Source organism: Scyliorhinus canicula, chromosome 21, assembly GCF_902713615.1.
Source record: "Scyliorhinus canicula chromosome 21, sScyCan1.1, whole genome shotgun sequence".
NCBI lineage: Eukaryota > Metazoa > Chordata > Chondrichthyes > Carcharhiniformes > Scyliorhinidae > Scyliorhinus > Scyliorhinus canicula.
The window spans coordinates 57157460-57183501 of NC_052166.1; the positions used below are offsets into that span (position 1 = coordinate 57157460).

A 26042-nucleotide genomic window follows, 5' to 3' on the forward strand; every position below is an offset into this window, starting at 1 on the left:
GGGAATATTGTTCTTTTGTATGTAACCCATATGTCCATTTGGATGGGGTGTGCTTCTGGGGAGGGGGTGTAATGGGTGGGGGGGGGGGGGGAGAGAACGTTTCAGTTCTTGGTTGATGACAATGAGATTTTCTCTGTTTCACTTTGAGCATGGGTTTGGCGGTGATCTTGGGTGGGCCTTGGGCCTACATTCTCTGGGCAGCCGCTTGACAATCACTCAAGGTGGAAATGGCTGACTCTGGGTTGGAGGGGGTTGGTGGGAGGCTGCGGATTCCCCCCAATAGGGGGTTTTGGGAGTGTATGTTTAAGGCTATTGAAGAATATATCAGGTTCAATAACAATGAGTCTGTCTCAGCCCCCTTCGCTCTGGTAAGCCTTGGGGGCAGTTATTAGAGGAGAGATAATATATAAGGCACATAATGATCGGGAGGTAAGGGTGGAGAGGTTGGTGGATGCTATCCTGGGGAGGTGGACCGCGGGCATTCATGTGACCCTACCTCAGAGCTCCTGGTAAGCAGGAAGAAGCTGCAGACGCAGTTCGATCTGTTGTCCACGGACAAGGCGGTGATCCAGCTGCAGTGTTCGAGGGTTTTTCTTCACAAGTATGAGGAGAAGGCAGCCATCAGCTGAGGCGGCAAGCGGCTCCCCGGGAGATTATTCAGTTTAGGGATTTGGGAGGTAGCTTGGTTCCCACCCCGGATAAAGTCAACGCTCTTTCTACAAAGGTCTCTTTTAGATAGATTGGCTTTTCCCGTGGTGGAGGATGAGAGACAGGAAGAGTTGGAGGGGGTCCTGAGGAGATTTTGATAGGTATTGGGTGGATGCCGGTGTAAAGCTCCTGGGCCTGATGGGTTTCCTGTCGAATTTTACAAGATGTTTGCGGATCAGTTGATCCCTGGACTGGTCGACATGTTTAATGATTCCTTGTCCCGGGTATCTTTACCCACTACACTTTTGCACGCTTCTATTTCTCTTCTGTCGAAGAAGGATAAGGACCCCATGGAGTGTGGGTCATACTGGCCTATCTTGCTACTGAATGTTGATGCTAAGATACTGGTTAAGGAGTTGATGTTGAGGCTGGAGCTCAGTCTCCCTGGAGTGATTGCAAAGGATCGGACAGGCTTTGTTAAGGGTAGGCAATTGTCAGCCAATTGTCTGTTGAATATTGTTCTCTCTTTTCTGCTGGGCCGGTGCAGGATGCCGAGAAAGAATTTGCTAGGGTGGAGGGCAGGCACCTTTTCAAAGTCCTGGAAAGGTTTGTTCCAGGGCAGAAGTTTATCTCATGGGTATGGTTACTGTATAAAGCCCCGACGGCTAGTGTTCATACAACCCCTTGAGCACAGGGTACTTCTTATTGAATAGGGGGACAAGACGGGTGTCCGATGTCCCCCCTCCTGTTTGTTTTAGCAATTGAACCCTTAGCCATGGCTTTGAGAGCCTCGGGTAAGTGAAAAGGGATGAAGCAGGTGGAATGGAGCACAGGGTATCCTTAGATGCTGTTAATCTGCTGCTTTATGTTACAGACCCAGTCCTCAGTGTGGGTGAAACAATGAGGCACTTTGGCTTATTTTCAGGTTAACCCTCCGGGAAGAGGAGCAAACCTGGGGGCGCTGCCTTTTCACCTTGCCAGCTCTAGCTTCTGGTATCTGGGTGGCACCCAAATCTGCCCAACTCCACACATTAAACCAGGGGTGGGCAAACTTTTCCGTGCAAGGGCCACATTCAGAAATTCACAATTTTAAAGGGCCGCATAGTATATTAATTAATAGTCCCGGTTGTAACCAATTAGTGTGCGGCATGTACCTCAGCGCTTCCCCCGGCGGCATCCTGCCTTTAGCACTCTTTTTCTCTACTTTTCAAAAATGGCGCTTCACCCGGTTATGATTCTGGGCGCCTCATATAGAACATAGAACAGTACAGCACAGAACAGGCCCTTCGGCCCTCGATGTTGTGCCGAGCAATGATCACCCTACTCAAGTCAACGTATCCACCCTATACCAGTAACCCAACAGCCCTCCCCCCCATTAACCTTATAAAAGAAATATAAAAAATTTAAAAAAAAAAAAACAATTTTTTAAAATTTTTAAATTTTTTTTTTAATGACTTGATCTTGGTGGGCCGCATAAAGACCTTTGGCGGGCCGCATGCGGCCCGCGGGCCGTAGTTTGCCCACCCCTGCATTAAACTAAATGAGTCTGGTGAGTAAGGTTAAGTCTGATTTGCAAAAGTGGGACTGTTTTTGGCAGGCAGAGTTAAATATTTTTTTGTTAAGGTTAATATATCATCCTTTATATGGGCGGGTAGGATCCTGAGGATCCCCAGGATGGTTCTTCAAAGAGACAGATAGTCGGGAGGCCCAATGCGGCCCAATTTGCTTATTTATCATCGGGCAGCCAATGTTGACAAGGTGCTGGGTGATGCATCAATCCGGGTTCCATATGGTGATAGATGGAGGCGAGTTATTTAGGGGACCTAGGCGCTGGTGATGGCCTCGCTTCCGTTTTCTCCGGCACAGTATTCTTTGAACCCGGTGGTAGTGTCCACTCTAAGGATATGGAGACTTTATACTAGGACCCATATCAAGATTGGCCCCTATTTGTGCTAATCACTTACTTGAGCCATCGAGGCTGAATGCCATGTTTGGGGTGTGGGGAGGGAAGGGGCCGGAGAGATTTGGGATTTGTTTGTGGATGGTCGGTTTGCCAGCTTGGAGGAACTGCCGGTGAAGTTTGGACTTTGGGGGTCGAACTTGTTCAGGGACCTCCAGTTCCGGAATTTTGAGAGAAGGGCATTCCCGATTTTTCCCACGGTGCTGCCGCCATCTCTGATGGAGAGGGCTCGGGGTCGGAGGAGGGTAGCATGTCTGGCATCTATGGGTGGATCCTGTTGAAGGAATCAATTCCTTGGATGAGGTTAAAATGAAGTGGGAGGGGGAGTTGGGACCTACAGTGGATGAGGAAGTGTGGAGCGAGGCCTTTCGCTGGGTGAACTCTACACCTTCCTGTGTGCGGCCCAGGCCTGATTCAGCTGAAGGTAGTGCATAGTGCCCACCTGACCAAGACTAGGATGAGCGGTTTCTTTCCGAGGGTGGATGACAGGTGTGTTTAGTGCGCCGGTCAACCGCAAACACACACACACACACCACACACATGCTCTGGTCGTGTCCCAAACCTGTAAGTTCTTTGGGCTCCTTCTGTAGCAATTCTGACTATTGATCTGGAGCCTTGTCCTTTGGTGGCCATTTTGGGGTGTCAAACTCGCCGGGGCTGCAAATGAGAGGGTAAGGTAGACCCCCCCCCCCCCCCCCCCCACCCCCCCCTTCACCTCGTTGATTGCCTGGGGTGGAGGTCTCCTACTCTGCCCAGCGCCTCTGGATGGTTGGGTGACCTAATGGATTTCTTGCACCTGGAGAAAGTCAAGTACACCGTCGGGGGGTCGGCTGAGGGGTTCTACGGGAGATGGCAGCCATTCGTTGCCAACTTTTAAGGAATTAGTCACCGTTAGTTGCTAAGGGTCGGGGTCGGGTTTAGGCTTTATTTTTTTCTTTCTAGTAGTGGATGGTTGTGTTTTCGTTACGTTGTTCTGTGATAAATCTGCTGTTGTTGATGTTGGTTTTGTTATAAAAGTTATTGTAAATGGAAAATCTTTAATAAAAATATATATTTTTAAAATGGCCTCTATAGAGCAAGTACTGCGCAGAGCTCGCCTCCAGGTCTGTTAAATTGTAAATGTTTGGAGGACAGTGGCATGAATCCTTTAACCTTTTAAATCTGGTGCCGTGCTGGACTGCAGTTGCCCCTCCTGCAGTGGGTAACCCAACTAGTTGTAAGAATTCCTCCTGCAGGAATCCCATGACCATCTTCGGAGTGAAGTTACAATCTGAATCCTGATTTTTGCCACACTGTGAAGCATACACCACTTTGTAACTGAATGTGGACACCTCGATGCTAACTTAAATAATCTAAAATGGGTGGCTGAATGCAAATAATACCTAACACCGGACAAAACTCGTTTTTATTTTTAATTTTATTAGGATTGTTGTTACTTGTTCAAGTGTGGCTATCTTGTAGAACCTAAAATGCTCCAGGGTTAATTTTGTTTCGTTGTTTTGTCAATGGTAAATTAACCAATCCTAATTTGTACATTGGGTTTAAATGGGTCATCGTACTCTTTCACATGTGTTGCTTAACATACAGAAAATAGAAATTCTTCATTATTCGACACTTGACGAGTCAACCATGTCGACCGACATGTTCTGTTAACACATGATATGATGCAGTAATCTGCCAGTTTGCATGCATTGTGAGACATTTCCAGAATTGGTAGCTGTTAGGTGGGTCGAGCGGGTTTGTTTTTTGCTTCTCTTTTTGGGGTCACGGGAGTAAAAGAATCTTTGGTTGGACCACATTCCTGATTTTATACCATGTGTTCCAACTCAGGGTGGGACATATTGCTAGGTATTATTAGCCTGATCTCGGCAGGAGGTTCGGGGTTAGCGCTCATGCCTATTTTGATTTGCATGGGGAGTGCCTCAAACAAGTATTCGTCCAATATCAGCCCATTTTGCTTCAATTTGCTGCACTGCGTTATCTCTACTGGGAGGTCTTCCAGTGGATTCCCTTTGAGTTCCAGTCTTGAGAGTTGGGAACATTGTTGGATCTTCCCACTAATGGACGTGAGCAAGTTATTGTTTAGCTTCAGAGTCTTGAGCTTTTTGCACTGGAACAGCTCGTCTGGTAGATGCTCCAATTTATTGGAGCTTAGATCCAGGTACTTGAGGTTTTTGAGGTACTTAACGGAGGGGGGGATGGCAATCAGGAGATTGTTGTTCATGTCCAAATGTAGCAGCTTCGGCATACTGAACATGCTACTTGGCAATGTTTCAATCATATTGTTGGACACGTTGAAGTGTTCCAGGTTGTTGATGACACTAAAGGAGTCGGGAATGGACTTAATTTTGTTGAAACTCAGATTCAAGGAGGACAACTTCCGCAGGCGCTGCAGGTTTTCGATTTCGTCCACGGTGGAAAGCTCGTTGTCCTGGAGGTTCAGCTCCTGCAGGTTGGAGAGGCGGAAAATGCCATTTGGGATGATCTCCAGGTCGCAGTTTTGCAGAGCGAGACGGGACAAGTTAACCAGACTGCCCAGGTTGTGGAGCATCTCCAGCTTGTTGTTGTTGTTGAGGATGGACAGCTCCACTAGGTGGGGCGCCACGTACAGCACGTTGAAGGGGATCTTCTGGAGGTTGCTGTTGATCTGAAAGACTTTCAGGTAGCGAAGCTCTTTCAGGAACTCCAGTTCCAGCCTCCCGTCGTCGGCGTTCACGTTCCCCGTCAAGTAGAGCGACCTTAATTTGGTCAGTTTGCTGATCCACTCGGGGACCTCCTCGTGATTGGAGAATGTGACGGACAGTGAGTGCAATTGGTTGCTCAGGAAGAAGAGGGCGGCCGGTTTGATGGTCACGATGCAGTTGACGATGGTGAGCTCCTCCAGGTGGACCAGCTGGGTCACCTTGGTGCTCACATTGATGCCCTTGCACAATTCCATCTTTAGGGACTGGATCTCGGTCACATCGTAGACCGCCTCGGGGATCCCGGTCAGCATGAAGAGGTGGAGTTCTAGCTGCTCCTGGCTGCCTCTGATCAGCTGCTGCCTCACCTTCTCCGGAGACCAGTCACTGTTGAGGCTCAGCAGCTTCAGCTTCTTCTCGCTGGTCTCAGACAGGAAGGTGGAGAAGTGTTTGCAGTACAGTGGGTCGTACTGGTCGATGAGGTGCAGGAGGAAGGCAAAGTCGTTCTTCACGTTGGGAATGTCGCTCAGTTGGCTCTCCCGCTTCTCGAAGGAGTACTGCTTCAGCGGGGTGCGGATGATCCAGATGACGGTGCGGAAGCAGAGCAGAGCGTAGATTCCCACAAGGCACAGGTAGAGCAACAGCAGCCTGCGCAGCAGCAGGGCAATGCTGAAAGTGCAGATGAAAACCCTGTAGCCGACCACCGACTCTTTGCCCGGGCGGCAGATGATGTCGAATGTCACCACCTCGACAAAGGCGGCGAAGTAGCACAGGATGATAATGCACTGCAGGGTCTTCAGCAGCAGTTGCCCCAGGTACAGTTTGTAGATGCTGTCCTCCTCCTCCACATGTAGCTTGAACTTCTTCACCTTCTCGAACAGTGCTTTAGCCCGCTCCCAGTCTATCTTGTCCAGCAGCTCGTTCTGCCGCTGCATCACCAGGTTGGGCCTGACGCCGGCTTTGCTGGAGTCCCGGATCCCCGGGGAGACAGCCTTTAAAGTGGTTGGGGCGCTCTTGCGCCGGTCCTGCACCCTTATGTTGTCGCTGCTGCTGTGCTCGGTGACTGCCAGCGACAGGACGTCCGAGGTCCACGGCGACTCGAAGCACTTCTCCAGGATGAAGATCAGGTGCTCCATCTTGGAGCTCGTCTTGGGGTACCTGAACCAGAAGTTGCTGCAAATCATCAAGGCCACCGTATGGAGCAGAATGAAGTAGGAGAAGTACTTGGGGAACCAGGGCACAGCGTGGAAGTAGCACGACCGGTTGACGAAGCGATACTGCTGAATGTCCAAGTTGGCTTTGCCCTCAGTTACAGCATATACAGCATCAACGTGTGACAATCTGGTGAAATCTGGGGGAACTGACCCGACAGGACTCACAGATATATTGTGAGCAGCAGTGGTGTTTGTCATGGTTGAGTTGGTTCCAGCGCGTGAGATGATGGTTGAGTTGGCTCCAGCGCCTGAATATCTACGGCCAACATGATCCATGATTGGCAGACACACAGTTTTGTCTTTGTAGATCTGGGTGGTGCCTCCAAACACAGCGATCATCAACATTGTTATGGCCAAATAATCCATGAAGGTGTCCCACCAGGGTTTGAAGATCCGGAAGGAGGGAGGAGCTTTACTCACCGAAGACAATTCCTCAAAGGTAAACATTCCTAAACAAAGAGAAAGAGGTGAACCATTATTCACAGAAACATAAGAAACAGGAGCAGGAGGAGGCCATTCAGCCCTTCAAGCCCACTCTGCCATTCATTGTGATCAAGGCTGATCATCCAACTCAATAGCCTGATCTCTCTTCCCCCCCCCCCGTATCCTTTGATCTCCTTCACCTTCATATCTAACTGCTTCTTGGAAACTGTTTTGGCTTCAACTGCTTCTTGTGGCAACAAATTCCACAGGCTCACCACTCTCTGGGTGAAGAGATTTCTCCTCACATCTACCCTGTATCCTCAGACTATTACCCCTGGTTCTGGACACACCCACCGTCAGGAACTTCCTTCCTGCATCCACCCTGTCCAGTCCTGTTAGAGTTTTATTGATTTCTATGAGACCCCCCCCCCCCCCCTCATTCTTGAACTCATTCATTCTTCTGACTCCAGCGAATACAGTCCTAATCTCTCCTCATATGTCAGTCCCACCACCCCAGAACTCAGTCTGGTAAACTGGCAGCACGGTAGCATTGTGGATAGCACAATCGCTTCACAGCTCCAGGGTCCCAGGTTCGAATCCCGGCTTAGGTCACTGTCTGTGCGGAGTCTGCACATCCTCCCCGTGTGTGCGTGAGTTTCCTCCGGGTTCTCCGGTTTCCTCCCACAGTCCAAAGATGTGCGAGTTAGGTGGATTGGCCATGATAAATTGCCCTTAGTGTCCAAAATTGCCCTTAGTGTTGGGTGGGGTTACTGGGTTGTGGGGATAGGGTGGAGGTGTTAACCTTGGGTAGGATGCTCTTTCCAGGACCCGGTGCAGACTCGATGGGCCGAATGGCCTCCTTCTGCACTGTAAATTCTATGTAAAAAAAAACCTTCGCTGCACTCCCTTGAGAACAAGAACATCCTTCCTCAATAAGGAGATCAAAACTTCACACAATATTCCAGGTGTGGCCTCACCAAGGCCCTGTAATTGTAGCAAGACATCCCTGCTCCTGTACTCGAATCCTCTCACTATGGAGACCAACATACCATTTGCCTTCTTTACCACCTGCTGTACCTGCATGCTTACCTTCAGTGACTGGTGTATGAGGACACACAGGTCTCGCACATTCCCCTCTCCTAATTTATGGTCATTCAGATAATAGTGCACTTTCTTGCTTTTGCTACCAAAGTGGATAACCTCGCATTTCTCCAAATTATACTGAATCTGCCATTCATTTGCCCACTCACTCAACTTGTCCAAATCACACTGAAGGAGATCTGTACCCTCCTCACAGCTCACCCTCCCACCCAACTTGGTGTCGTCTGCAATTGTGGAGATATTACATTTTGTTCCCTCATCTAAATCATTAAAAGATATACTGATTAGCTGGGGTCCCAGCACTGATCCCTGCAGTACATCACTGGTCACTGCCTGCCAATTTGAAAAAGACAGTTAATACCTACTCTTGGTTTTCTGTCTGCCAACCAGTTTTCTGTCAATCTCAATGCACTATCCGTAATCTTACGCACTCTAATTTTAATCTCACGTGGACTTTGTCAAAAGCCTTCTGAAAGTCCAAATATACCACATCTACTGGCTGCCCTTCGTCAACTCTACTATTTACATCCTTGATGAATTCCATTAGATTTGCAAGTATGATCCATGCTGACTTTGTCCGAACCTGCCACTCGAACCTGACACTACGGATGTCAGGCTTACTGGTCTATAATTCCGTTTTCTCTTTATGTACCTTTTTAAATAGTGGAGTTACATTAGCTACCCTCCAATCTGTAGGAACTGTTCCAGAGTCTATAGAATCCTGGAAGGTGACCACCAATGCAGCAACTATTTATTTTTTAATAAAAATTTAGAGTACCCAATTTTTTTTTCAATTAAGTGGCAATATACTATGGCCAATCCACCTACCCTACACATCTTTTTGTGTTGTGGGGGCGAGACCTATGTATCCATTATTTCTAGAGCCACTTCCTCAAATACTCTGGGATGTAGATTATCAGGCCTTGGAGATTTGTCAGCCTTCAATCCCATCAATTTCCCCAACACCATTTCTCTACTAATATTGATCTCCTTCAGTTCCTCCCTCTTACTAAACCCTGCATTCCCGACATTTCTGGTATCTGATTTGTGTCCTCATTTGTGAATACAGAACCAAAGTATGTGTTTAATTGCTCAGGTATTTCTTTGTCTCCTATGATACATTCCCCTGTTTCTGACTGTACGGGACCTACATCTGTCTTCACCAATCTTTTTCTCTTCACGTACCTATAGAAACTTTTCTTGTCAGTTTTTATGTTCTCTGCAAGATTACTCTGGTATTCTATTCTCCCAATCTTAATCAATTCCTTGGCCCATCTTTGCTGAATTCTAAAGTGCTTCCAATCCTCAGACCTGTTGTTTTTTTTGGCCAATTTATATACTTCTTCCTTGGATCTGGATCTCATACAACGAGTACAGGAGGGAGATAGAGAACCTTGTAGCATGGTGCAACAACAACAATCTCTACCTCAATGTCAGCAAAGCCAAGGAGCTGATCATCGACTTCAGGAAGCAAGGTATCATACACACCCCTGTCTGCATCAATGGTGCCGAGGTGGAGATGGTTGACAGCTTCAAATTCCTAGGTGTGCATATCACCAACAATTTTTCCTGGTCCATCCATGTCGGCCAAGAAAGCCCACAGCGCCTGTACTTCCTCAGGAAACTAAGGAAATTCAGCATGCCCATATTGTCTCTTACCACTTTTTACAGATGCACCATAGAAAACATCTTATCTGGTGGCATCACAGCCTGGTATGGCAACTGCTCGGCCCAAGACCGTAAGAAACTCCAGAGAGTCATGAACACCGCCTAGTCCGTCACATGAACCCGCCTCCCATCCAATGACTCTGTCTACACCACCTGCTGCCTTGGGAAAGCGGGCAGCATAATCAAAGACCCTTCCCACCCGGGTTATTCTCTCTTCCAACGGGCAGAGGATACAAAAGTCTGGGAACTCGCACCAACAGATTCTAAATCAGCTTCTTCCCCACAGTTACCAGACTCTTGAATGACCCTCTTATGGACTAAACTGATGTCTCTACTGTTGTAGCACTATACTCTGTATGCTTCACCCGTGCCTGTGTCCATGTAGTTACATTGTGTATTTATCGTACGTCCTATGTTTTTCTTGTATGGAATGATCTGCCTGGATTGTACGCAGAAGAATACATTTCACTGTACCTCGGTATGCGTGTCAATGAATCTAAATCTAAGTTTCACTTGTAAGCCATGGATTGGGCACTATTTTACTCGGCTTCACTCTCAAGTTGAGATAGGAAGCTTCTCAAAAGTGTAAGGAAAAGGTGGCCTGCTGGTAATATCGCTGGACCTTTAATCCAGAGACCTGGGCTAATACTCTGGGGAGATGGGCTCCAATCCCACCATGGCAGCTGGTGTCATTTAAATTTAGTTAATACACTTGGAATATAAAACTCATGTCAGTGATGGTGACCATGAACTAAAGGAATACTGGTTGACTAATGTCCTTATCTATCCTGGCTTACGACTGCAGACCCACAGCAATGTGGTTGACTCTTAACTGCCCTCTGCAATGGCTGGGCAAGTCCAAAGATAGTTGGAGATGGGTAACACTCCCTTCTCTAAGTCATAAGGTTCTGGGTTCAAGTCTCACTGAAGGACTTGCACATAAAAAAGTCATAGCTGATGCCGAGGGAGTGCTTTGACACTGTTGGAGGTGCCATGTTTTGGAATGGATATTAAACCGAGGTCCAGTCCTTCTCTCAGGGGTAGATGCAGAAGATCCCATGCCACTATTTGAAAGAAGATCATGGGAGCCATCCCCCATGCACTGGACAATATTTATTTCTCAACCACTACCAGTTAACTCCGTTTCTGCGACTAAATGCGGACGCCAACAGAGAATCTGTGGACTACTCTGACAGGATAACTGACCCGGCACCTGCACCGATTCCGCTACCGCTGAGGGGCTAGCAGTGGCGCCGTGTGGAACGCCATTGAATCCCATGAGAAATGGCGCGGGATTCGCCGGGTCCGTGATGGACACGTGCAGGGCTGACAAGCTGCAGCCGCGCATAAACACTACGTTCGCCCACCACCCTATCACACACATACACACACACACACACACACACACACACACCGAGGTCGAAAAGATGGGACAGGTTGTGCTGTCCATGCAGCTGATGGGTTGGCTGGGGCCAGAGGGCACCCAGGGGCGTGCCCCGGGGTGTCACCTATATGACCCAGGGTACCAGGTTTAAAGCGGGTTGTCAGCGGCCTGCGCAGCCGCATGGCTGACCTTCTGGCTGCGGTAATGACGTTACGTACCCATCCACCCCGGCCCTACAGCCCACCTCCTGGCCACCCCCCACTACTGACCCTGACCCTGGCAGAAGCCCCACCGGCCAGCGGCAGGACTGTCGGCGAAGTATGGCGGTGCTGGACGCTGTCTGAACGCCCTCTCTCTCTCTCTCTCTCTCTCAGCAGCTGCCACGCCAGGTTCATGATGTTTGAGAGCACACATGGACCGCGCCGTCAGGAACTCGGCCTATCGGAGGCGACGATTCGCAGGTGGGCCCACTAATGAAAAGCAAACGGTGATTAAAGTACACACAGCTTGGGTCACATTGCCGCTGTTTGTGAGGTGATGGAACATCGCGATTTGGCTTCAAACCAGCACCGGCCCCAACTTTGGTGTCGGCTAACGCAGAATCTGGCCCCAGATATCTGGTTATTATCACATGGTTGTTTGTGGGAATTTACAGAGTGTAAATTGGCTGTCACATTCCGACATTACAAAAGTGACGTTTGTCTTGAAAACCTAGCAGGGAAATCCAAGAAATTGTGATATTTTCTGTTGGTCATGATCTAGTCATATTTTAAACGTTAGTACGATAGTTAAGGGAATCACAGAATTTACAGTGCAGAAGGAGGCCATTCGGCCCATCGAGTCTGCACCGGCTCTTGGAATGAGCACCCTACCCAAGCCCAAACCTCCACCCTATCCTCATAACCCAGTTAACCCACCCAACACTTAGGGCAATTTTGGCCACTAAGGGCAATTTATCATGGCCAATCCACCTAACCTGCACATCTTTGGACTGTGGGAGGAAACTGGAGCACCCGGAGGAAACCCACGCACACACGGGGAGAACGTGCAGACTCCGCACAGTGACCCAAGCCGGGAATCGAACCTGGGACCCTGGAGCTGTGAAGCAATTGTGCTAACCACCATTGTCATTGTCAGGACATTGACATTGTCCTAATTGTCATCTGACAATTTAGATATATTTTTTCCATACTTTCCTTCAAAGAAATCATCAAATGCATAATCGTTGGTGAAACCTTTTATAGACACTTTCAATTGTCAATATTGCTGAACTTGTCAGATGTTCCTGACTCATCATTCTTCGCAAATAATATTTAACTATTTTAAATACAGAAAAAGAACAATCATTTATGACAGGCGTTGTTAAAAATATTTTCAGAATGGTTTCCATATTTGGAAATGACTGCAAACCATAATGTACAAGTCTGAACAAATCAGCTGGTGATCTCAAAACACAGAGCTCATCATTATCGATGAAATGAATGGATTATTTCACTTCAGCTTCAAAAAGATCCTCCCGGTAGAATTCACCTAATTTCTTACTGCAGTGGCTTTAAACTATTGTCAAAACTATTGTCAAAAAACAGAGGCATTTTTGTTAATGCCTCTGTTTCCACTGAGCTCTAGTTATTTTGAACTTCCATGACAAAACACTTAACTGAGGCTAACAATTGTGAAGTATTCAATAAAGTTGTGTCAACATTTTTCTTAGATTTACTGATGGCATTAATTCTTTGAAAAGGTTCCACAAAACGGTAAAAATGGCAATATCGTACTTTTCAAACTTCTCTACTGAGGATTTTGCTTCAGCTTTCACATGTGATTTTTCTGAATTTGATGTGGCTATATCTGCATGAGCGGACCATCTGGTGTCACAAGTTCTTTTGACCCTCAAATATTTTCCATTTACCTGCACCAAGCGTGATAGCAACATATTTCATGAATACATGGAAACCGAAAACAAGGCATACGGCGGATTTAAAAATAAAAGGATTTTATTCCAAACTGAGACTGAATTTTGTTACAAAGAACATCTATACATACCATTATTATACAGTTTGTACAATTTTTTTCCACCTTTGTACCCCTTCCTCCCCCCAATGACAAACAGTTCCTTAAACATTGATAAAGATGGTTACCATTGCATGCAGAACCCTTCCTCAGACCCCTTAGGGCGAACGTAATCTGCTCTGGGCTCATAAATTCCTGCACATCCCCCATCCACACCGCCACTCCTGGCAGTGCTGCCGACCACCAGTTCAGCAGTAACCTTTCGCCAGATAATCAAAGAGATGAAGGCCACCACATTGACCCGCTTTCCACCCTGCAGCTCCGGCGTTTTTGAAACACTGAATATCGCCACCAAAGGACACGGTGCTACCCCAAACTCCAGTATCTCCAACAATGCCTTAAACACTACCTCCCCCCCCCCCCCACCCCACCCCAAACCCTCCAGTTTCTCACACCCTCAGACATATGGGTGTGATTTGCCAGCCCTCTCACACTGCAGCGATCTTCCAACCCCGGGAAGAATCCATTCATCCGGGTCCGCGGCATGTACACCCTGTGCACCACCATAATTGTATGAGACTCATCCTCACTCACGCGGAGTTTGTGTTGACCCGGCCAACGCAGCACCTCGCACCATATCTTCCACCCTAGCTAGATCCCCAGCTCCTCTTCCCATTTGTCATTACTCCTGTTCGCCAATGATAGAGAAATACAGCACAGAACAGGCCCTTCGGCCCACGATGTTGCGCCGAACTTTTGTCCTAGGTTAATCATAGAATTTTGGACAATTTTTCATGGCCAATCCACCCAACCTGCACATCTTTGGACTGTGGGAGGAAACCGGAGCACCCGGAGGAAACCCACGCACACACGGGGAGGATGTGCAGACTCCACACAGACAGTGACCCAAGTCGAAATCGAACTTGGGACCCTGGAGCTATGAAGCAATTGTGCTATCCACAATGCTACCATGCTGCCCTTAAGAAGTTAACCTACACTCCATTATTCTACCCTAATCCAAGTACCTATCCAATAGCCGCTTGAAGGTCCCTAACTTTTCCGACTCAACTACTTCCACAGGCAGTGCATTCCATGCCCCCACTACTCTCTGGGTAAAGAACCTACCATCTCTTTCTTTTCCAGCTATCCATACATATCCCTAATCCTCCTCTCTCCCCATTCATCTGGAACCAGTTTTTCTAGGAGCATATATTCTGGTAATGAAGGGAACGTGGGTAGTTCTTTCCGTACAAAATCCCGCACGTGGTCGTATTGGAATTCACTTCCCAATGGCAACTCAAATTTCTTTTGCAACTCCGTCCGCCCCACAAACCGCTCTTCGAGAAACAAGGTCCCTCGCTTATCGTATTCCTGCCCTTCGCCACCTTTCCTTTATCCTGTCCATCCTACTGGGCGCAAACATTTGGTTCATGTGGCGGAATCTTACCAGAATTTGGCAAAGTGTCAGGCTCAACACAGAAAACTGGTGTGGAACTCACCAGTTGCAGAGATCAGTTTTCTCATGAAATCTTGAGCCTCTTAGACAAAAAAAATGAGTGGCCGTGGTTTATGCCATCACTCTGGTAGGGCGGGGCCTCAAAGAGCTACCAACTGGCTCCAACGTGATAGGGGTGCCTAATGGCCCCTAGCCCTTATCATGGAGTTGTCGGGGGCTCTCTGCCTGATCATCCGTGCTGGCATTCTGCTCCTCCAGCCCCCCCACCCCCACTGGTATAGCCGGCTCGCCCCCGTACTACATATCAATGCACCCCCCCATGGAGCTCCTGCTAGGGCCCACCCCTGGCTCTTTTGGCACTGCCAGGTTGGCAAAACCTGGCATGCTGGGAAGAAAAGCCAGGGCATTGCCTACTTACCTCTATGCCTCTGGAGGAATCCGCTCGACTGCTGCGCGCCTGGCCAAACCTGTTGCAAACCTTGCCGACATGATACCACATCAACAAAATATAAATATTTAGTGACCATTAAAATGAGTTTCACATCCTTTGTGGGCATGAATCTCGTCAGGTCAGCGGCGAGGGGTTGGGAATATCAGGAAATGTGATCTCTCCAGAGAGATTTGCATTTTCTGATTCTCGTACTATTTTCTGCCCGTGCAGTAAGTGTGGGCTCAAGATCGTGCCCATACACATTTTGAACAAAGTCAGAAAAAGTACAGCTTCCTCACATGATTCAGCCGCAGCATTTCAAATTTAATTCAAGGAGTGACTGGAACGAATAATTCAAGGAGTGACTGGGATTAATAAATGCACGAGAGCTTGCAAAGTTTTGTTTGAAGACCTGAATATTTCCCTGCCATATTTGCAGCATTATCAAAGCTCTGCGCATGACAGTTTTTGATGTCCAAATGTAAAATTGCAATTATTTCCAAAACCGTTGTCTCCAGATACTCAGATGGGTGGGATTGTAGCTGGGCAAAACAGAGAAATCACTCTACAACTTCACCCATCATTGGTCACATATCTTAAAATTAATGTTAATTGGTCCACATGAGTCACATCTGGTGTTGAATCTCCTATTATGGAATAGTATTTGGCATCTTTGCCTTCATTAGTGAATTGGTTTCTGAGCCGCTCTGCCATTATTGTGAATCGTAGGTTCTGTGCTTTAAACGTTGGTCTTCCCTGAGCCACGATAGTGATCACTTTTCAAATGCTCTTTGAGAAGCTCGTCAAATTCACAGAGATATTCAAGGCACGTTAAAAAATTACCTCTTTGACTTGACACTGACTCATCATGTCATCTTAGAGGTCGTCCCAGGAAAAACAGCAGTTTGACCTTGGCAACCACACGTCTCTCTTCTAATAAGAACACTCGTTTTCAAACTGAGCTAATAGCGCAAAATCAATTCTTCCAGATAGTTTACATCTTTGAACAAACACACACATAGCCTTAATATGACTTTTGGAAGTTCCTTGTTCAGCAATATCAACATTTTTCCAGTTACAGAACCTGTCGACAAATGATTGCTTCCCCTTACTGGGGCTAGGAATAATTTGCAAACTGTTGAGGTTTCCGGTAAAAAAAATTCAACCAATTTCTAATTTCCGTCATCCCATTTCTTTTCACCCTCAGAAAATTGGACTTATGATGTCTTCTAAACTGCTCTCAGTCTCCAACCTCAAATCTTTCCTCAAAATGTCTACATTACCTAAATTGTTTTTGGTCCATTTAGTATGAAATATTCTATCATAGCCCATGGAACAGATTTGTCTTTTGTCCTGCAGGATCACCTGGAAACGAGTCGGGGCCATCTGGCATCCCCCGCCCCGGCCACAACGCCCAAGATTCATCTGGTGATGAGGCGCACCCTGCTGGCAAGGAGAGCCCCCAGTTGGCAACCCTGCAGCACCATGGAGGACATGTCCGGGGACGACACCGACTTCGCGGCCCTGCTGTCACCGGCACCGTCCACTAACCCAGGGACATTCACCTCGGTTGGGCATGTTAGTGAAGAGGCTCCTGGGGAACTATCTAGTGCACACCACACACATGCTGCGGACATCAAGTTGAGGTAGGAACCCAAGGGGGGGGGGGGGGGGGGGGGGTGGTGGAGACAGTCGGAGGGCAGCCCAGCCCCAGGGTCTAGATGCTGCCGAGATGGGGCTCCAGCTTCTGGAAACAGGGGTCCCATTAATGTTGAAGATGCAGGCGCAGAGGCGGGGACTACATGAGGGGGTGTCAGCAACCATCCAGCGCCTGCAGGTGCAGTTGTAGGGGGACATGTGGTGGAGGTCTGGGAGATCCCAGACAGGACTCCACTTGACGCCTGGAAGGACCACATAGATGTTCAGAGTGACCGTCACCGTGACAGCCACCAGTAGTGGGTTTCCCCCTCCATACCCCCGCAGTTCCACGTACGCCATGATGTGGCAAAGATGTTGCACAGTCACCCTACTCAGCCAGGTCTTTATCAATACGCTCAGTCCAGCAGGTCCTCAAATGACAGGCGCTGCCGGTACACTTGAGGTCTGTTGCGGCACCACCTTCTCACCTCCCCCCTCAGCCTGTTGGATGGCTGGCTCTCCATCCTCACTGGCTGGTCCCTTCTCCTCTGGGGTAGGCTCCTGTTCTGCAAGGTCCCACCCGAGCAGCTCCTGCTCGTACAGGCGCAGTGAATCCACCAGGACTGCGGGAGCTCGGAGGAGCACCCAGAGAAAACCCATGCAGAATATGGGCATCGCCCATCTCTAACTGCCCTCGAATGGAGCAGCTTGAGGACAGTTAAGAGTTCATCACATTGCACATGACCAGATTTACTTCCCTAAAGGACATTAATGAATAAGATGGATTTTTATAACAATCAATGATAATTACCATTACAGAGACTAGCTTCATCTTCCCGATTTACAAATTAATTTAAAATTCCACCAGCTGCTGTTGTGAGATTTGAAATAACATCGCCAGAATATTAGTCTCGACCTCTGGATCGCCAACCAGTGACATTAGCACGATGTCGCCATCTCTCTGACTCATACTATCATGTTTCCATTATGCCTCAAAGTTACTCATCTATGAGTCGACATTATACCATTTAAGGGGAGTTTGAAACTGTATGTTTGGAGTTTCCAGAGTAACTGGAAAGTGACTGGATATAGGAATGTTGTCTGAATGCTCTCCTACAGAGACCAGAGATGGTAGGTGCCAACTGTGGCTCCGAATCATAATTTCTGCCCAAACTAATTGAATCTTTAAGAACTTGGCAGTGTTTATTAGTTTACTGAGCTTCTCTCCCCCAAAAATACTGCTGAAGCTAGGGGGTCGATCAAAAATTTCAAAATTGTAATTGATATTTTCTTAAGGTAGGCTATAAAAGGCTTCAGAACTAAGATGGAGTTAAGATCTACCATAATTGAACTGGACAATGGAATAAGCTCAAGATATAGACATAGAACAGTACAGCACAGAACAGGCCCTTCGGCCCTCGATGTTGTGCCGAGCAATGATCACCCTACTCAAACCCACGTATCCACCCTATACCCGTAACTCAACAATCCCCCCATTAACCTGACACTACGGGCAATTTAGCATGGCCAATCCACCTAACCCGCACATCTTTGGACTGTGGGAGGAAACCGGAGCACCCGGAGGAAACCCACGCACACACGGGGAGGACGTGCAGACTCCACACAGACAGTGACCCAGCCGGGAATCGAACCTGGGACCCTGGAGCTGTGAAGCATTTATGCTAACCACCATGCTACCGTGCTGCCCCAGATGAATAGCTTATTCCTGTTCCTGTGAGACCAAAGCAAATATTCCAAAACATTTCAGCTGGAAGAAAGAAAGTTAATTCCTTTTACTTAAACCCTGGGTTCAATGCCCTTTCACGTGCATGGACTTTGCTTTATGACACAATCTGAATCACTTGATTAAATTACAGAACTTTGATGTATCCATAGAATCATAGATGCCCTACAGTGCTGAAAGAGGCCATTTGGCCTATCAATTCTGCACTGGCCCACCGAGAGAGCATACTACCTGGGCCCAAGCCCCGCCCTATTCCCATAACCCCATCTAACGTTGAGGACACGAAGAGGCAAGTTAGAATGGCTAATCCACCTAACCTGCATATCTTTGGACTGTGAGAGGAGACCGAAGCACGGGGAGAAACACAGTCAGCCAGAGTCAGAATCGAACCCGGGTCCCTGGCGCTGTGAGGCAGCAGAGTTAACCGCTCTGCCACCCTGCCACGACTTTATGTACAGATTTCTCACAGGCCGTGACATTGAAGTTCTGAACTGCAACTGTTTAAATCTAATTGTGCTGATTTCCCATTAGTGCTTATATGTTTAAACAGAATTTGCCCATTATATTTTACAACTAGTTACACTTCAGTTAGGGCGGAATTCTCCGACCCCCCGCAGGGTCGGGGAATCGCCCGGTGTAAATCCTGCCCCCGCCGTGGCCGGAATCCTACCCGGGAATCGGCGGGAGCAGGAATCACGCCCCACCGATCGGCGTGCCCCCCGCGGCGAATCTCCGGCCCGCGATGGGCCGAAGTCCCACCGCTGTCAGGCCTCTCCCGCCGACGTGGTTTAAACCACCTCTGTGCCAGCGGGATTGGCGACGCGAGCGGCCCCTGGGGTCCTGGGGGGGGGGGGGGCGCAGGCCGATCGGACCCCGGGGAGTGCTCCCACGGTGGCCTGGCCCGTGATCGGGGCCCACCGATCGGCGGGCGGGCCAGTGCCGTGGGGGCACTCTTTTTCTTCCGCCGCCGCCACGGCCTCCACCATGGCGGAGGCGGAAGAGACCCCCTCCACCGCGCATGCGCCAGTGATGACGTCAGTGGCCGCTGACGCTCCGGCGCATGCGCGGACTCACGCCGACCGGGGAAGGCCTTTCGGCCAGCTCCGACGCCGATCGACGTATTGCCAAAGGCCGTTGGCAAACTGCCGCCAGTCGGCGGAGCGGGAGCCACTCCGGCGCGAGCCTAGCCCCTAAAGGTGCGGAGACCGGGACCCCCACCCCGCCGGGTAGGGGAAAATTTCGCCCCATTTCTCATCTGTTGAAACGGTCCCTATTGTGTTAATCTACTGAACACGATTCATCTTGTACTGAATCTATTAAATAAAGATCTTTTATAAATTTTGGATTAGTAAAAATTTAAACATTTCATATCTATTATCAATAATAAAGAGAAACATTTAAGATAAATAACCTCACCCACTGATAAAACTTCTTATCTGAGCGTGGTTTTATAAATCGATGAGTTGATAAAGACTAAAGTCTGAAAGAGTCATTAAGAACAAATATTTATCAGTACATTGTATTTCTTTTGCTTTAAACTTTGCTGTACTCGCCTGAAGGCTAACTTGTGCAGTTCTATGGGTGTCTGCAGTCTTTTAACAGTGAATGTTGGTAAGCTATTTGACTATGGCAGCACCACATCCAAATCAGATATTGCTTTTGCCCAGCAACCAAGCCTGGCCAACCCTGACACTGTTCAATAAAAATGAACGTTGGATGTTAATTTGCGTCAAAGTTCTTTTTAACTGTCGTAAGATACTTTTGGCCTCCACCTTTCTCTGTTCGTGACCCAGTGTCCTCCTCTTCCTACTCAAGTGTCTGTGAAGTGTCTTTCTTTCGTGAAGGGTGTTGAAGAATAGAACGGGGTCTGCAACTCTCTAAAGAATTCTGTTGGTGATTAGAGAACCCTGAATAGGTTCTGAGACACATTGTGTTTAGAATGTCTTTTATGATGTTAACATGAGAACTTAAAGGTTAGGAAGGGTAGGCCATTTGATCTCTAGAATTTGTTATGCTATTCAATAAGATCATAGCTGATTTGAACTTGTACTTCAATTCCACTTTCCTGCCTATTCTCGGTTACGGCTCGACAGATGGGTCAGGCTGCCCAATTCGCAAAGGGAAACCTGAATCAGCTGCCACAATAATTTTGCAATTTGTGTATTATGAGGATTTATCTTATGACAAAATTTGTAACTCTCAGGCCGACTGTGATGATTTTATATATTAAAGTTAAGTATTTATTTGAATAAAGATAAACACAAGAACACCTTGAACAGTTAACAGTATATTTAAAACATTTGCTAAAATTCGTTGTCTTAAATAAACTCAGAACAAAATCCCCTTTCGTTGGCAACAATCCTCATTGATTTTTAATCTATAGAAAATTCCAGTCACATTACCACATAATGCCTTGCTGATGTTAGGGTGTTCCTGGAGGATGGCAGCAAACTGGTGTTCACAGGTCTGGCTCCAACACACACTGTTCAAGATCTCACAGCCACTAACACCAACACAGTCTTCAATGCTTCGTTAAATCTGTTTTTCCCCTTTGATCCAACACTTATTTGACAATCTGCGAGAAGTTCCTTTTCCTAGGTTTGATCAATCCTTTTCTTTACTTTATGGTTACAATATTTAAAAAAAAACTTGTACTATTTTGACTCATCTATTTACAATCTTCCAATTGTCTTTGTTCCTTTTGAAATACATTAAATCGCTTCTTTTTTTGGCTAATGTGAGAGCTCTCCTGGCTCTCTGTTCATTTCCACTTTGAACCACTTGCCTTCACACCTTTTTTGGAACAAAGAACATTGCAGCACAGGAACAGGCCCTTTGGCCCTCCAAGCCTGTACCGGTCATGATACCAACCTCTGCCAAAACCCTCAGCACGTCCTCTATACCCATCCTGTCCATGTGTTTGTCAAGATGCCTTTTGAACGCCATTAATGTATCTGCTTCTTATGAAGTTGTGATGCTTAACCTTTGCAGTCTACTGTGTCCAATACAGTTAAACTAGTCACACCCATGCAAGCTTGTTTCCCAGTATATGACAATATGGCAATGATATTGCAAAAATAAATATGAAGACTCTTATTTTCCTAATACCCCGTAACCCATAAGTCCCTTGTAGTTCAAAAATCTGTCTGAATTCAGTCTGAGCTGAGTTAATCAGAGCTCTAAACGCTCGTTTGTTCTTTCCTGCTTCTCTATTTTTCGATGAGGTTACTGTCGCTTACTATTAATTCCTGACCTGACAAATTATGAACAAGAGGACATATAGGAAAGAGACCAGGAGAGAGTGGAGATGGAGAGAATGTTTCCATTTGAAGGAAAAACTAGAACCAGAGGACACCATCTCAGACTAAAGGGATGATCCTTCAAAACAGTGAAGAGGAGGAATTTCTTCAGCCAGAGGGTGGTGAATCTGTAGAACTCTTTGCCGTAGAAGGCTGTGGAGGCCAAATCACTGTGTCTTTAAGACAAAGATAGATAGGTTCTTGATTAATAAGGGGATCCAGGGTTATGGGGAGAAGGCAGGAGAATGAGGATGAGAAAAATATCAGCGGAGCAAGCTTGATGGGCCGAGTGGCCTAATACTGCTCCTATGTCTTGTGGTCTTTTCCATCTCCAACCTCAGCACTTTTAGCCAGCTGCTAAAGGATTTGCTGCCTAGTAGTGTTTCTCCCATGGGAAATGCCTGACGTCTACAAAGGTTGTCTTCTCAAGTGTGGTTGGTCATTGGAAACATGGTGGCAAACCTCCACCATCACTGCATGATGTCAATCTAACTTTAATAGCTCTAGAGCCCCACAGTCATAGAAACCAACAATAAATTATAGCAACAGCCTGTCAGTCTTCCATTTCAAAGGCTAGACTGAGGAGCAATAGTCAGTTAAAACAATTCATTTTCATCTTTCATCCTCCTTTCATGGAAAGGAACAATGTGCAGAGTTACAGGGAGAAGGCGGAGCATTGGTACTAAGTGAATTGTGGATTCGGAGAGCCAGCGCAGACACTGAAGGCTAAATGGATTCCATCTGTGCTGTAACAATTCTGTGATCTTTCCCCCATATCAAACGTTGGAATACTAACACAGCATTATAGTTGAAACTGATAGATATTGGTAATTTTTTGTGTTTTTGAAGTTGTTGCTGCAGGATGGTGTGCAATTCCATAAATGTCACGTGTCTCCCACTATTTCACCATGTCCATTAGTCAAGCCTCAGCTCAGATGGTGCCAGCAAGCTTTTGAATTATGATGAATTTCAATGTTCTCTGATTGTGGCTTAAGCCGGTGGTCACACATATGCAGTTTCACAATTCTAGGACTCACCAGAGTGTGGACACGGTTTTTCCCCCATCTCTGGTCCAATGATTTTGAAGTCAATTGTGGTATACCCACAGCGCTGCCTTGGCCGAAATCAGTAACTCAGCCTCCCAGTGCCTGTCTTATGATATGACAGGTGGTAATTGCCAGGCTGCCCAAATTCCAAAGGGAAACTTGGACAAGCTATCACAACAATTTTCAATTGATTGCGTGGAGGTATGTGCACTAAAGTCAGGAATAAGAATTACAATACCACTCTTGGAGATTTTAATTAAATTGTTTATTATCAAAAAGAAACTTAAACACACAAGATTAAATTTACACAGCTAGAGGTTGGCCTAGAAACATTTCCCAAAAGTATTCTGCTTAGTTAAACTCACAACAAAATATCCTCTTTGGGCGACAGTCCCTATAGATTCTTAATTTATAGAAAATCCAGTAATGTAACCACAAGACATCCACTGTTATTGTAGGGGAGGTATTACACAATAATAATAATAATCGCTTATTGTCACAAGTAGGCTTCAATTAAGTTACTGTGAAGAGCCCCTAGTCGCCACATTCCGGCGCCTGTTCGGGGAGGCCGGTACGGGAGCTGGCGTCTCCCTCTCTCGCTCGATAAAGGATATTCAAGATTTGTAATAAAACTTTTACTTTCTGGAAAATATATTTTAATCGGTGCCACTATAACACTTCTAACAATTTTGACATAAATGGTATCATTATTGCCAGTTAACATATACTTATTTTATTGATATTCTGGTTTATTTCCTGTTAGCAGGAATGAATCCAAAAGAATCACTCGACACTCGGGTCTGCTCCAAACATCAAACAGTTTATTGTATTACACCAGCGAGGATCAGACCCAGATACCTCTTCAATGAACAAAAGAAAACCATCATCAATTACAAATAGTTAGTTGGCCCACCTCAGCTGGACAGAATCCAATCATGATTATACATTGATTTTTAGAACCAATGAAATTGATTACTAGGCAGCTGGGAATGGTGTGATCATCTCATGGACAACTAAGGGGTTACTCATGTTCTCATGACATCTTCCAGATGCCCTTATCGGCTGTCCTTGGGTCTTATGCATACATGGCTCCCTTATCTTAATCTTGTTGCAAGCTGGTACCATTGTCAACATCCCACAAGAGCATTTGCCCGGGCTGTTGATTAGGGACATTCTGTGTGAATTTGTGTGAGACAACTCTTACAAGGAATGTGGTCAAGTTAGTTAGCTAGGTCCCATGATGTCTAGCAAACATTTCATTGCTAGCTACAATTATATATTGGTGTACAGTATATTGTGCTTTTAAAAATATACGTGGTTTATATAATATTCATTGCCCTGGGAAACAATCTACAACATTTCCTAAATACTAAAATGTCTTAAACTTATTCTGGTTTATTTCCTAATTACTAAAAAGTCTAAAATTTAAAAAGTGATAGACAGTCATGACTTTTGGACATCATGGGTCTTCACCTGGTCTTTTATCACTGGAGCCTAGGTATATGTTTGTGGGATTAAACTTTCCAATGGCTGTTGGCTGCTTTGGGCAATTTAAATCCAGTTCCTAATAAGTCAGAGCGTACAGCATAAAGGGACCCTTAATTCAAAACTAAATTAGCAATGTTACTCAGACTGATTTTAGTGTGGCAGGTGTGGAAAATGGGAAAAAATGACAGTGGTGTAGAAGGGGTGATACTGAGAACATGGGTTGGACTAGAGGAAGTTTTACATTGTAAAATGGTGCTGATCAGTCATGGGAAGTATAAACTGTCAAGAATTCTCATATTCACATCTCAAAAGGAAACATTCAGTCTTACTAGAGATTACTTCATTAAAGATATTTAATTTTTAAATGGTCTCTAGACTATGTAAAGCTCGAACCTATAACAGAAGTGTGATTGTCATTCACAATTGACATTTACAGGCAGTCACTCTCTGGTTTTGAGGGATTGGCTGGGCTGCATGGGGTAAAGGAGGATAATGAGACAAGAAAAGGTCCTTTTTCCCACAATGGTCAATAACATTTCTTCATGGGCCAGCCAAAGGGAACAGCGTTCATGGACATTTTTGTAATCTGGAACTTTCTGGCCTGAGACCCAAGGAGAATAGTGAGTAGGAGGCGGAAGGAAACAAACTTGTTGACAGAAGGGATTACAGAATATTTACAAATACTAGAAATAATTTGATAACTAATTATCATTAAGCCTGCACTAATTCCCTGGCCACTAAGGATTTGAAACCGTGACTTTGAGATTCATTAAAATGGCTATAAAGAGGAGCACACAAATTGTAAAAGTCAAAATAAAAACACCCACTTATTTCTTCATGTATAATAGCATCATTTTAATATAAAACATGATCTGACCAGTTAAAACACTTCAAACAAGAGTTACAGTCGGGTAGTTTAACACTATTTCAGATAAGAAAAGAAAATGATGAATCTTTGTAAAATCTGGTTTTGGGCAACATTTTATTCCATCAGGATACTCGTGGAATTGGAAGATCAATTCTTTTTTTTATCCTTGGTCAATCTCCCTAATGAGGTCAAAACATGAGGTAGCAATGTTTCTATATAAATGCAAGCATTGTCGACAGTGCGCAGCAAAGGGTCAAACCTGGAAAGTTCCTGGGTTAGCTCAGTTCCACTTTGAGCAGCATCCTTAATAACTATATCTCACTCCTCTTTAATCACAAAAGACACCCACTTCTTTAACAATAATGTCATTACCTTCGCGGGGATTTATCAAACTAACCTTCAACAAAACCTTTTAATTGTGGCAGTACTAATTTTTCAGCAGTTGCCATTTAATCCAATTTTATTGCCCTTTCTCCATATCCAATTATATTAATAGCCCTCGGTATGAAAATAATTTAATTTACCATTTTGTTATAATTCAACATCTCTGCCTTCTGTATGTCAATAAATGGAAACATGCACTATGCACCCTCTGAAAATCTTTCATATGGTCAGGGATTGCAAAATTGGTTAACAGGCAGGGTTAAGGCTCTGTGTCTAAATACATGAGGCATTTGTAACAAAATGGATGAATTATTTGCATTGACAGAAATAAATATGTCTGAGCTGGTTGTCATTGCAGAGACCAGGGGTGGGATTCTCCGATCTCCCGCCGATTCTCCGATCCGGCGTGAATCCTGCCCCCACCGGACGGCAAATTCTCCGGCACCGGATATTCGGTGGGGGTGGGAATCGGCGGGGACCCCCCGGCGATTTGCCGGCCCGAAGTCCCGCTGCTGTAATGCCGGTCCCGCTGGGCTCCGGGGTCCTGTGGGGGCACGGGGCGATCTGGCCCCAGAGGGTGCCCCCACGGTGGCCTGGCCC

General features: G+C 46.3%; 1 protein-coding gene across 1 annotated transcript in view; it reads right to left on the bottom strand.

Annotated features, from left to right (window-relative positions):
• Positions 1–4007: 4007 nt before the first annotated feature.
• Positions 4008–26042, bottom strand: part of LOC119955527 — an 86668-nt gene continuing 64633 nt past the window's right edge. The window contains exon 6 of the mRNA XM_038781800.1: positions 4008–6952. Within this exon, the coding sequence (XP_038637728.1) occupies positions 4416–6952 (2537 nt within the window). The 3' untranslated portion in view covers positions 4008–4415. The remainder of the gene's footprint in view (positions 6953–26042) is intronic.